The sequence below is a fragment of the Oncorhynchus tshawytscha genome, linkage group LG30 (assembly GCF_018296145.1).
Source record: "Oncorhynchus tshawytscha isolate Ot180627B linkage group LG30, Otsh_v2.0, whole genome shotgun sequence".
NCBI lineage: Eukaryota > Metazoa > Chordata > Actinopteri > Salmoniformes > Salmonidae > Oncorhynchus > Oncorhynchus tshawytscha.
Genome location: NC_056458.1, coordinates 43,452,231 through 43,464,778, shown reverse-complemented (window position 1 = coordinate 43,464,778; position 12,548 = coordinate 43,452,231). Strand labels below are relative to the sequence as shown.

General features: G+C 41.8%; 2 protein-coding genes across 6 annotated transcripts; both read left to right on the top strand.

Moving 5' to 3' along the window:
• On the top strand, positions 1–7,907 carry LOC112228260 (heterogeneous nuclear ribonucleoprotein H). 4 transcript variants are annotated; one of them, XM_024393435.2, is made up of 11 exons: positions 1–156; positions 2,326–2,437; positions 2,543–2,698; positions 2,834–2,977; positions 3,564–3,702; positions 4,684–4,871; positions 5,107–5,213; positions 5,296–5,431; positions 5,577–5,660; positions 5,810–5,905; positions 7,239–7,907. In XM_024393435.2, the coding sequence occupies exons 2-11, from the start codon at positions 2,353–2,355 to the stop codon at positions 7,328–7,330; spliced, it is 1,227 nt and encodes a 408-aa protein (XP_024249203.1). In that variant the 5' UTR covers positions 1–156; positions 2,326–2,352; the 3' UTR covers positions 7,331–7,907. The 4 variants fall into 4 exon arrangements, with proteins under 4 accessions (XP_024249203.1, XP_024249201.1, XP_024249204.1 ...); XM_024393433.2 differs by having other exon boundaries at positions 4,684–4,880; XM_024393436.2 differs by having other exon boundaries at positions 4,684–4,880; positions 7,235–7,350.
• Positions 7,908–8,856: 949 nt separating this feature from the next.
• LOC112228263 (proheparin-binding EGF-like growth factor) lies at positions 8,857–12,315 on the top strand. Of its 2 annotated transcripts, none has more exons than XM_024393440.2 (6): positions 8,857–9,693; positions 10,031–10,237; positions 10,428–10,602; positions 10,724–10,879; positions 11,003–11,090; positions 11,221–12,315. In XM_024393440.2, exons 1-5 carry the CDS (start codon positions 9,648–9,650, stop codon positions 11,073–11,075), a joined length of 657 nt encoding a protein of 218 aa, XP_024249208.1. In that variant the 5' UTR covers positions 8,857–9,647; the 3' UTR covers positions 11,076–11,090; positions 11,221–12,315. The 2 variants fall into 2 exon arrangements, with proteins under 2 accessions (XP_024249208.1, XP_024249207.1); XM_024393439.2 differs by having other exon boundaries at positions 8,858–9,693; positions 11,217–12,315.
• Positions 12,316–12,548: the final 233 nt, after the last annotated feature.

Genomic DNA, 12,548 nt, shown 5'->3' with positions numbered 1-12,548 from the left:
AGTTGGCGGTGTACGCACCTTTCAGTTGGTTGCGATCAGCCAATACAAATTCAAAGAAGAAGAAATTCGCAATCTTTGTTTTGCGGTTCCGCTTTGTAGGATCTCTATAACCCAGACAGGAGCCACGCCGAACACACGACTACAAAAGACATCAAGGTATTTTCATTTTGGTGGTCGCATTCTATCAACGTCTAAATGTTAGTTAACTCAGGTTTCAAGTATAAGCATTTCTAATTGCAGACTGATCTCGATTAATGAACGGGTCGCTTTGCTAAGCCACGGGAGTCTTGAGGCCTGCGACGTCTTTGTCTGCGTGCGGATAGCATGCTTTGTGTAGCTAGCTAGAAAACGACCCACATTGTTGCTGGTTTTGTAAATGTATAATTCAGGCATTTACTCGCTAACTAATAATTATCTTGCACGTCTGTTATACGTCTAAACTCATAATCTAACTAGCTATCTAAGGTTACCTACTCATGAATTAAAATGTTAACTAGTTAGCTAACGTCAGCTAAATACAACCTCACATTGGCTCTTATGTTTTAGGCCAGCCAGAGATTGATATATAGGAGCAGCCCATCCAAATAAAATATTACTGTTTAGCTAGCAACTCAAATAGCCATGCCATTGGTACAGGAGTTTAATAGACTCTGATGTAAAATATGATGTATTACAGTAAGCCTATCTAGTAACGTTAGCTTAGCTAGGGATTTCCCGGGGTCTGATTTGAAGGAGATGTGGTGAGCTCTGCCTTTACCTCCTAAAATGGCTCCCGCCTGACCCGTTTATTCTCCTTGATAGTCAGCTGTGGTTTCAGCAAAGTCCCACCCTCTTGCGAGATGGACAAACATTTTATACTTTCGAGGACGCTATATCATGTTCCTTTTTAATATGGCCAGTTATTCGTTAAATCTGCAATTGGAGACTTTTGGGCGAATGGACCAAATTCACATAGAAGTGTGTTTTGTCATTCTCATTAAACAAGCGTAAGAAGCGGTAGAGGTGTTCTATTTGCGTTATTTCTATGCTTCCCTTTAAATTTAATTTGCGCATGTTTTACTTTAGTTTTTGTACACCAACTGAAAATACAATATGTTTGGTTATGGAAAAGAGATTCAAACAGCGGTTTAGATGGAACAATGATTCTCTACAGTATACTTGTTTTGTCACCATAAACTGTTATAATTTATAATTTTAGCAACCAGGAAATGGCGGGGTGATTTCTGCATAGTGCATCTTTAATAAATGATAGTTACCCATCTAGATGCACTGACTGTATTGCACTGGCATGCTAGATTAAGCTGCGGGTCATTTATTTCTGATTGATGGTTGTGGGCCAGAACTAATACTGATATTATTTGTACACTGCAAATTGTCCACAATTTAGCACAAAAACACATTTTATTTGTAAATAACAATTACATACATTAATTACACTGCAACACCATTTAAAAAATAAAATAATTAACTAGGCAAGTCAGTTAAGAACAAATTATTATTTACAATGACGGCCTCCTGCAGGGACAGGGCCTGGGATTTAAAATAAATACTATAAAAATATAGGACAAAACACACATCACAACATAGAGACCTAAGACAACCATATAGCATGGTAGCAACAAGACAGCAACACAGCATGGTAGCAACAAGACAGCAACACAGCATGGTAGCAACAAGACAGCAACACAGCATGGTAGCAACAAGACAGCAACACAGCATGGTAGCAACAAGACAGCAACACAGCATGGTAGCAACAAGACAGCAACACAGCATGGTAGCAACAAGACAGCAACACAGCATGGTAGCAACAAGACAGCAACACAGCATGGTAGCAACAAGACAGCAACACAGCATGGTAGCAACAAGACAGCAACACAGCATGGTAGCAACAAGACAGCAACACAGCATGGTAGCAGCAAGACAGCAACACAGCATGGTAGCAGCAAGACAGCAACACAGCATGGTAGCAGCAAGACAGCAACACAGCATGGTAGCAGCAAGACAGCAACACAGCATGGTAGCAGCACAAAACATGGTACAAACTTTATTGGGCACAGACAACAGCACAAAGGGCAAGAAGGTAGAGACGACAAAGCATCCACATGATCACATGTCTTTTATCTTTATTTGTGGGAATACCTGGGAACAGATTTGGCAATGAAACATTTTTATTTGCTGAAAATCCTGGTGATATTTTTTTTTATACCCAAAACAAACAACCGTCAGAGGGGCATAAACAAATCCCTCGCTGGTATGTTTTGGCCCGAGGGCAGCTTGTTGCCGATCCCTGATGTATAGTAGCTTACTTTGACTGTTTCTCTCAAGCCAGGGCTGACGGATCATAAAATAACCATGGCAGATGGAGAGGGATTTGTGGTGCGTATTCGTGGCCTTCCCTGGTCTTGCGCTGTGGATGAAGTGGCAAGATTTTTCTCTGGTAAAAAAACAGTGATACTTATTTTTTTCTCCCCCTAATAAAAACAAAGACTGTAAGTATATTGTAAGTTTTTCAGGTGATTAAATTGGTGCAATAATATTCCAGATTGTAAAGTTGCAAACAATGGGACAAGCATCCATTTCACTTACACTCGTGAGGGTAGGCCTAGCGGCGAGGCCTTCGTAGAGCTGGAGTCAGAGGACGACCTCAAGATTGCTGTCAAGAAAGACCGAGAGACCCTGGGTCACCGATATGTGGAAGGTATTCATTAATTTGGTTTTGTCTTCTGATTCCAATAGTATCTTGAATTATGATTATCTTCAAGGTGATTGTGCCAACAGGTTCTGATATGAGATTAGATGCTAAAGAATTCCCGTGTTCTGTCTTCTGTCTCAGTATTCAAGTCAAACAACGTGGAGATGGACTGGGTCATGAAGCACACCGGTCCAAACAGCCCAGAGACTGAGGGGGACGGGCTTGTGAGGCTGCGTGGCCTTCCTTTCGGCTGTAGCAAGGAGGAGATTGTCCAGTTCTTCTTAGGTGTGTTTGTTGCCCTTTGTCCTCCAGTCCAATTAAGATTATCACCCTCAGTTGATATCAACATAGCTTTGAAAATACACTGCCTGTAGTTCTAGACTTCGCTGAAGGAAAATTCTTATCTTAATGGCCTCTTGACATTTAATTGGGATCTGATCTCTGTGATATGACATCACTATGATAGTCCCATCAGACCTGACACTTAATTCAAGCCTAGATGGATACTTCTGTTTTGGATGAATCTTACATTAGTCGTCCACACAACAATAGCACCACTCTTATTAATTGGTGCAAACAAGCACTAACTTCATTTCTCCCTGCTATTCTATGGCTCCCTTTTTTATTTAGTTTTATGTTCCCAAAACGAAGTACAAAATACAGTAAGTAAATAAATTATCCAAATGCTGACAGTCATCTGGCACGCTGTTCATGAGGTTCTTCTTTTTCATAGGGTTCTCATGTCTGATGTGTTTTTTTCAGTTTCTTTTCATTTTGTTATTTTTGAAGAAAAAGAGCAACAACTCTGTGAATGGGCATGTGATTTAATATGTCCCCCCCCCTGCTGGGGTTATCTGTCCTTGGGTTGAAGGGTTGGAAATCGTGCCAAATGGGATAACATTGCCGATGGACTTCCAGGGGAGGAGTACGGGGGAGGCCTTCGTGCAGTTTGCTTCACAGGATATAGCTGAAAAGGCTCTAAAGAAACACAAGGAAAGAATAGGGCACAGGTGGGGATGGATGGTTGGCTGGCTAAGCTGCTTTTCTTATGGTATTCACCTGTTACCACAATCGTCTTCTGTGGTAATGACACATGCCAAGAACCTGCACATGCTACAAGGACCATTCATACATGTATCCATTTCAGATCATCGCCCCCCCATAGTCTCTTCGAATTCAGAGACTCACCTCTTATTTTTGGGCCAAAACACACTTTAGTGCTGAGTGATTGTCCTGGGCTTGGGTTTTCCATTGACTTCCACTCAAAGGTGTCAGGAAACACCTTTTGTACTGTAGATTGAGAATTCAGAATATATATCACTAAACTGGGCCAGAAACAAATCAAATGCTTTTCATCTACACCCCCCCTAAATCTAGTTAATTTAGAATTGAATTTAAATGCGTTCTCTAAAAATGGCACCTTGACACCATGGTGTTTTTTGCCCAAGATGGTACCAGTTTTCACTCTGCACTAATTCACAGGCCCTCATGGCACACAGATGTAACTGAGACCCAGTCTTCCTTGGGCCATGGATCCTGCAGTCACAAGGAAAGCTTTGATTTTCTGGGGTCAATAATGGCATTTATTTATTAATTGCATAATGGAAACACTGACAGTGTACTTCTCTATGGTTCTTTTGAGTAACCATAAGAAAAGTTTTTATTTAAATTTTCTGGATTTCTCAGTGATAGTTTATTAAAACATCAACAGGAAAATAGCTGTAGCATTCAGTGGCTGTATGTCACTAACCCTAACAAGAGAAACCTCAATGTTCAGTCAGTGAAGGTCACAACTAATTTGAGACATTATTTCTCTTATAGATATTATGATTGACATGCATGGATGTGAGTAACAGGATGCAAATGCTACAGTCCTATGTCCTTAGTGCTAGCTGATTTTTGTTTTGCTCGTGTACAGTATTCTCCTCAATAGTCGTTAAACAATTTGGTACTAGCACCTTGGCCTAATGCTTGTCTGTGTGCCTTTTTAGGTATATTGAGATATTCAAGAGCAGCAATGCAGAGGTGCGGACGAACTACGAGCCCCCACGCAAAACCATGGGCGGCATGCAAAGACCAGGCCCCTACGACCGGCCCGGTGGTGGAGGCGGCCGTGGCTACAACGGCATGAGCCGAGGAGGCTCTTTCGACAGGATGCGTCGTGGGGGCTACGGTGGAGGTGAGGCTGGTGAGATTATAGTTCAGTTCCCTGCCATCCCTCTTCTTCTTTCTCTCTCTTCACGTTTCTGCTTTGTCTTTGGACATCACCGGTGGATGGTGATGATGGGACACAGCAGCATGGGAAAACGTAACATGTTTTTTGATGTTAGAATGCATACCGGAGTTATGTATATTTCTACTGTATTCGTGGGTGGGACTAATCATAAGCTTTCTAACTCTGTGCACGTCTATAGGTTCAGATCGTTATAGTGACAGTGGTTCAAGTTTTCAGAGTACGACCGGACACTGCGTGCACATGAGGGGTCTTCCTTACCGGGCAACAGAGACTGACATCTACAGTGTGAGTACCAGAACTAGTTATGTAATATACACACTCAAGTCACTGACTTGTAATGCTAATTGTTGCCATCCCCCCTGTGTAGTTTTTCTCTCCGCTGAACCCAGTGCGTGTGCACATCGAGGTCGGGCCAGACGGGAGGGTGACAGGAGAGGCTGACGTGGAGTTTGCGACACATGAGGATGCTGTGGCCGCCATGTCGAAGGATAAAGCCAACATGCGTGAGTCTGCAGTAATTTAATGTGCTGTGTGTGGGTCATCATCACTGTTCCTGTCTGGGTAGTTGCATCCTAAACCTTCTGTCTTTTTTTTTTTTTAATCCAATCAGGATGTTTGCCTTGTTTCACACTGCCCTCTCTTCCTCAGAGCACCGTTATGTTGAGTTGTTCCTCAACTCGACAGCAGGGGGCAGCAATGGTGGCTATGGTGGACAGATGATGGGGGCTATGGGTGAGTTTTTATGGGAAGTAGATGAAGGCATAAAAGTACATTCTGGGCCAATGGGCGTAGTTCTGTATGCAGAATCAGTTTGGCTTTAATTGGGACATGCACCATATTGTTGTACGGTATTTTATTTGACAGAGTTCTATTTTCCACAGCCAACCAATCTTCCTATGGAGGAAGCCAACAGATGAGTACTGGTTATTCAGGTGGTTACAGCAGCCAGTCCGGCATGGGGGGGTACAATGATTACAGTAAGTGTCAGCTCTCTGCTGCCTGTCACAGGAGAGTTGTTACTAACATTAAGCCAGTTTCTTTCTTAAATTTATTTTTACTTACCATGTCAGATAAGAGAAATTCCTAACCTCTACATTTGGTTTACATGGCCCTATATAGTTCACGATTTGCATCACTAACCAAAATATTACATGAGGTCATATATGCTTGGAAAGTGGCGATGTCAAAGTTAACATTGCTAGAGACACATTGCCATTGTGGAGACAGCGTCCCATTTACTAGCAAAGAGATTTGTTGTGGCAAATTTAACTAGGGTTTGGAATTGCCAACGGACCTCACGATAAGATAATCATTGAGATTCTCGTGATTCTATATGTATTGTGATTCCATACTGTGATTTTATTGCTCATCATATGTCTGCTGCAGAGGGATGAGAAAGAAAGCCATGATAGTTTAGATCCGTCATGGAAATAAAAGTGCTGAAAACGTATTGGCTCCCGATTTTAAAAAGATGGAGAACAAGCTACAGAAGGAAAAAAATACTGGAGTGTTGGTGCAGGTACAGCCAACTAGCGCAAAAATTATATTGCAATATTGTCAATACAATATATCGTAAAATAATATCATTCGGTAACTATTCATTTTTTTTGGTACCCCAATCCCAAAAATTAATGGTAAATAACTGAATTGTTTGCCCCCTAAAATTATTAGCTAGCCAGCTAAAATGTTTTAGTCACGTCTACACTATTTTAATAACCATGTCAACAACATGTCTCCTAAAAAATGACATGGTGTCTCCAATTTTGTTGACATTTTGCCGTTGCTCATCCTTGAGGATCCACGGTCTTTTTTAATTTAACCTTTTTTTTTCTCCCCAATTTCGTGGTATCCAATTGTTTAGTAGCTACTATCTTGCCTCATCGCGAAGGTTGAAAGTCATGCGTCCTCCGATACACAACCCAACCAAGCCGCACTGCTTCTTAACACAGCGTGCATCCAGCCGCACCAATGTGTCGGAGGAATGTGTCACAGTGCACCTGGCAACCTTGGTTAGCGCGCACTGCGCCCGGCCCGCCACAGGAGTCGCTGGTGCGCGATGAGACAAGGATATCCCTACCGGCCTAACCCGGACGACGCTAGGCCAATTGTGCGTCGCCCCACGGACCTCCCGGTCGCGGCCATTTACGACAGAGCCTGGGCGCAAACCCAGAGTCTTTGGTGGCACAGCTGGCGCTGCAGTACAGCGCCCTTAACCACTGTATCCACTTTCTATGTATATTTTTGCGTAGTTTGTATTGGAGAAGGTAAGTCTGCGTCGGTAATAATGCTGCTATTTCTATTTCCTGTTAGGTAATCAGAGCGGGATGAGCAGCAGTTACTATGGCAGCAGCCGTGGCTCCGTGGGCATGAATGGCAGCATGGGAGCGGGATGGGGCATGTAGGGGTTCTGGGGGGGGGCAGCTGAAAAACTAGGTTCTTCGCTGTTGGCAAAGTATGTTTGTTTTTTGCGAGTGTTACAGATTCTGTACAGACTGGAGTGGCTCAACTCTAATGTATGAAAGATGAGGGGAGGGCATGTTTTTACCCAAGCCTTTCTTAACCTTAACTCACTGGAGTCAGTATGTTATGTGTTTTTTTTGTGTATTGTGAATCTGAGACCTCATGGGGGTGATGGATTTGGGTTCCGCCCTAGTTATACCTGTAGTTAAAGCCTGAATGACTGGATTCTGTGTGAAGCAACGTGTGCTTTTGTAAATATGGTAATCATGACTGCTCCTCCAAGAAACATTTTCAGATCCTTTTTCATAGTTCCTATAAACTTGCTTTGAGCCGGAGGGATTTTTATAATGTTAGAGAGCATGTTGAAATAGCTTTTTTTTTTCTTCTTTTTTTTAAACAGGATATTCTTTTTGGTTGACTCAACTGCTAAATGTTTTAAACCTTGTCATAGTTGTCTCATCCCCTCTCACTGTCTTGGTTTTGATTTTATTGGGCATCGTTAATAAACTTGTTACCATATTTTCTCTTGTCATTCCTTTTTAAAGCAATATATTTTGGGGCATTCACCACAAGCCTGTTTCCCAGACACCTAAAGGCTATTCCTGGTATAAAAAGAATGCTCATTGACATTCTGTTAGTTCCTACTACCCCATTCTAACACTTGGTGGCACTGTTGACCTATTTAGCAAATACTTGTGCTTCGTTTTAAAATAATAATTCTTAACTAGGCGAGTCGGCCACATTCTTATTTACAAAATAGCCTCCAACACTACTCAACAAACTGGATGCAGTCTATCACAGTGCCATCTGTTTTGTCACCAAAGCCCCATACACTACCCACCACTGCGACTTGTACGCTCTCCTTGGCTGGCCCTCGCTTCATACTCGTCGCCAAATCCACTAGCTACAGGTTAACTACAAGTCTCTGCTAGGTAAAGCCCTGCCTTATCTCGGCTCGCTGGTCACCATAGCAGCACACGCTCCAGCAGGTGTATTACACTGGTCACCCCCAGGACCAATACCTCCTTTGGCCGCCTCTCCTTCCAGTTCCAATGACTGGAACGAACTGCAAAAATCTCTCAAACTGGACACACTTATCTCCCTCACCAGCTTTTAAGCACCAGCTCACAGATCACTGCACCTGTACACAACCCAAGAATGACCTCATCCCCTACTGTATTATGTTGCTTACACCCCAGTAGTTCTACTTTGCACATTCTTCCACTGCAAATCTACAATTCCAGTGTTTATAATTGCTATATTGTATTTACTTCGCCACCGTGGCCTTTTTATTGCCTTTACCTCCCTTATTTCACCTCATTTGCTCACATTGTATATAGCCTTGTTTTTGTACTGTATTATTGACTGTATGTTTGTTTTCCTCCATGTGTAACTCTGTTCTATGTGTCGCACTGCTTTGCTTTAACTTGGCCAGGTCGCAATTGTAAAAGAGACCTTGTTCTCAACTAGCCTACCTGGTTAAATATAAATGTACAATGACGTCGGGCCAATTGTGCGCTGCAAAATACCTCTTTCGTCTTCGCCGCACACTTCTGGTAATAGCCCCCTAACCTACATTAGGCGCACCGGGACTGGTCGACAACGTGCCTGTCCATATGCGCGCGTTAGGCTAAATACCGTCCGTTTTATTTATTTGACATATTCTATCAACTTACGTTCTCGGACAAATCAAAGGTGTTTATAATAAAATAATTATAGTGATCGCTTGAGATTTGTAAATTGAAAGTCTAAAAAACTGACATGTTCTAGCACGTGCATGAATAGGTAGGTATACACTGAAGGCTTCCTTTTATTAGAGGATAGGCAGGTACAATTGGATAACAGGGTGTATATAACCTGCCGTCGTCCTTGGCTTGCTGCTGGACTGATCATCACACTGGAGGCTACGGAATGTCAAAAATAATGACATTAGGATGTCCTCTCATTGAAAACTAGGCATAGCCAATATATTATCTGCCATGAAATTCACACTACAGTATAGGTTCTTCCTCTATTGAAAGGTGTGGCCATGAATCATTGGGAGGCAACAAACATAATTGCACCAGTAGGAAACAGTTCTTTTCCAACTGTGCGCCCAAAGCAGTAGACTGGGATACAGAGGTCACAAGCAGAGAAGCAGCGACACCTTTAGCTTACTGGAGACGTTTAACTCGGAATAGATCGTACGGTGGAATTTATATCAAAAGGATTTACGCCTCGTTCTGAGTGTATTTTCGCGAACTCAAAAGAAAAACAGCGATGAATATTTATCTCAGATTTGCAATTTTTATCGTTTATGGATCAGGTGAGTGAGTCGGGACCAATGACTGGTCTGCACTTAAAACCAAATCGTGACAATGTTGCAGCGATTTGTTTATAGGGGTATATTATATAGGCTCGCCCAGCCGTTCTAACAATGTATAGAATAATTATATCTTTAGGAATATATAATATGCAATATATTAACATTTATAGCATGTTTTAAGATGTATAGCCTAATATGTCAAACTATTTAAAGTGTCAATGAACTGTAGTCAGAGCATGTTTCCTCTCTCTCTCTTGCTATCGCTCGGAGGAATTGTCCTACTTTGTGTGGCTGCATTCAATCTCATGTAAATAAAGTTTCCTATGTGTATCTCCAGTGTCTTTCAGGATATCAAGTGGTACCTCTGCCAATACCATTGACAGGCACGGGGATAAGTCTCCTGTCCAATTAGCTGTGGTCAGTCTCCTCCACAATGATAAGGAAATAAGAGACAACCAGCTAGAATATGACGAGGAGGAATACTATTATGAACATGGTGATGAGGACTATCTGTCTGGGGATTATGAAATGGAGTTTCCAAAAGGTACAGTAGTTTACCAGTAGTTTATTTCTAGGTATTCATCAGCCCCTCCATTCTAGAACGTTTTCAAAGATTCAGTTTTGCATTTAGAATGTTTAAAAAGGAACCTATTTATACAATGTATCTTATATCTCTGAATCCCAATTATCTGTTGTTAATAAATGTATTGTTCCGATCTTCCTCTCATCTCCAGTGGCATTTTCCACCAAGCCGAAAGATCTGCCCATGGCTCCTTACACAGTCAGGACAAGGGAGGGAAAGAGAAAAGGAAAGGGTAAGAAGAGGAACCCCTGTCTGAGGAAGTATAAAGACTACTGCATTCATGGGGTCTGCCAATACCTGAGAGAACTACGAGAGCCATCCTGCATGTGAGCCCCGTCCTCTCATTCAGCACCATATCTGTATTTTGTTAGACACTTATTGTGTGTGTGTGTGTGTGTGTGTGTGTGTCTCCAAACTCAAGTCACTGTTTACTGTATTTCTTTGTAGATGTTTGCTTGGATACTCTGGTGAGCGGTGTCACCTTTTCACCCTGCCAGTCACAAAGGAAGCAGAAGGCTACAACAGGACAATAGCACTGGCTGTGGTGGCAGTGGTTGTGTCCTTTCTGTGTCTGACAGTCATCGCCATATTAATGGCCATCAGGTCAGTGTGCCTCAGAGCTTGTTTTTCTGTCTTTTGGAAAGGTTTGAGATGTTTCAGGATCACCAACTTGCCTCTGTCCTGTCCACGAATAACACATATTGTTTTCCTCCTTTGTCATATCAGGTATCATAAGCAAGGTCAATACAACCTTGAAAATGAGGAGAAGGTCAAGCTTGAGGCGGTCGCATATCCTTGAGAATTTAGTGACAGAGTGAGTGTCTTTCTATTGCATAATGATTCATGACCCCGTACTGTTTTGTTGTTGTTGTCTGAGGCATTGTCATAAAGTTAAGTAAATAGGTGGTTGCCTATTGTTTCTCCATGTGCTCTATTCCAGCTAGGAGGATGACAATTCTACCTCAGTTCATTTTAAGATAAAGTTCATCCCCAAGAGGAACCTGTGGCGATGTAGGGGGAGATGGATTATGTTTACCACGTAGGACACCTGCCCGGCATGGTCTGACAGACCTCCTGAAAGACAGTCCGGATAGCAAACCATGATTATATGCGTGGGCCATTTCCCAATTGGAACAGAAATCTCCATTAACTAATTGGGGCACACTAACTTGACTGAAGTCATTTTACATGACACGGAGGAATTAAAACAGACCGAGGAGAGAATTTAGGGAATTTAGATTGTTGTCAGTTGGTGTCACTACCAACGTGACGCTCATCCCTCAAGCTATCTGACGTACAGTATGACAATAGGGAATTTATTGTGGGCTCTCAGCTGTGTGGAGTTTTCCTTCTCCATCTGAAATGTTTCATTATTTGTAGAAAAGGGTGCCTATGTTCCATTTGGTCTTTGTATGTGGTTTTTACCAGAATTTTCATTGTAGTATTGGTGTATTGTATCAATCAGTCCTTTAAATAATGTATTTATTTAATACTTAAGCGGTACTTATTCAGATTTGTACTTGCTTTTTTTATGTTCAGAGTGCACTGGCTGTTTGTTTGTAAGCTTCTGTATTCTGTCAAATTTATGTTAATATGTATTTATAGTGTAAAACAACATGCTGCTCATGTTTTGATCTAACATTTTTGGTTATACCAAAATAATAAACCTAAAAAAAAAATAACAGAAATGCAGAAGAAATTCTGAAGGTGAAAGAGCATTCATTATGTACTTCCTTCTATTTCACTGATTGATAGAGTGAGGATTGTACCATCAATGATGCTAGAAATGAAACCAAAAAAAAAATAGAGGAATAAGGACACACACACACACACACACACACACACACACACACACACACACACACACACACACACACACACACACACACACACACACACACAGAGAGGAAGTGAAAGGGAATGAGGGTTCAAAAGAAATCAAGTTTGATGTAAACTACAATTTGATGAAACATCAACTTGAGAAATGTTTTCAGAATGAAAATGGCACAAAATAAAACCGCTTTTCACAGTCAAATTTACAGGTAGTCTCATTCTTGTAATTCCTTGTTTTGTTTTCTTTACTGATGATGAAGTTATATGGGGTTTGCAAAACACTGTTTTTACCTACACTCTTTCTGTTCCGATCATGTTTACCAGTCACTGGAGATACTCTGGGAACATTGTGTGCTATGATAATAGAGAGTTCGTGTGGTTTAACCACTGGCGCCATTTCGGTTGACGGTCAGTAAACCCCCTAGGAAGCACTTCCTGC

What these genes read in the sequence shown, in the direction of transcription:
- LOC112228263 (XM_024393440.2), top strand. Translation starts at nt 9,648, where the DNA reads ATGAATATTTATCTCAGATTTGCAATTTTTATCGTTTATGGATCAG. An exon ending in CTACGAGAGCCATCCTGCAT is followed by an intron (nt 10,603 to 10,723) that starts GTGAGCCCCGTC and finishes ATTTCTTTGTAG; the next exon opens with ATGTTTGCTTGGATACTCTG. An exon ending in GCCATATTAATGGCCATCAG is followed by an intron (nt 10,880 to 11,002) that starts GTCAGTGTGCCT and finishes TTGTCATATCAG; the next exon opens with GTATCATAAGCAAGGTCAAT.
- LOC112228260 (XM_024393433.2), top strand. Translation starts at nt 2,353, where the DNA reads ATGGCAGATGGAGAGGGATTTGTGGTGCGTATTCGTGGCCTTCCCTGG. An exon ending in CTACGGTGGAGGTGAGGCTG is followed by an intron (nt 4,881 to 5,106) that starts GTGAGATTATAG and finishes GCACGTCTATAG; the next exon opens with GTTCAGATCGTTATAGTGAC. An exon ending in ACAGATGATGGGGGCTATGG is followed by an intron (nt 5,661 to 5,809) that starts GTGAGTTTTTAT and finishes TATTTTCCACAG; the next exon opens with CCAACCAATCTTCCTATGGA.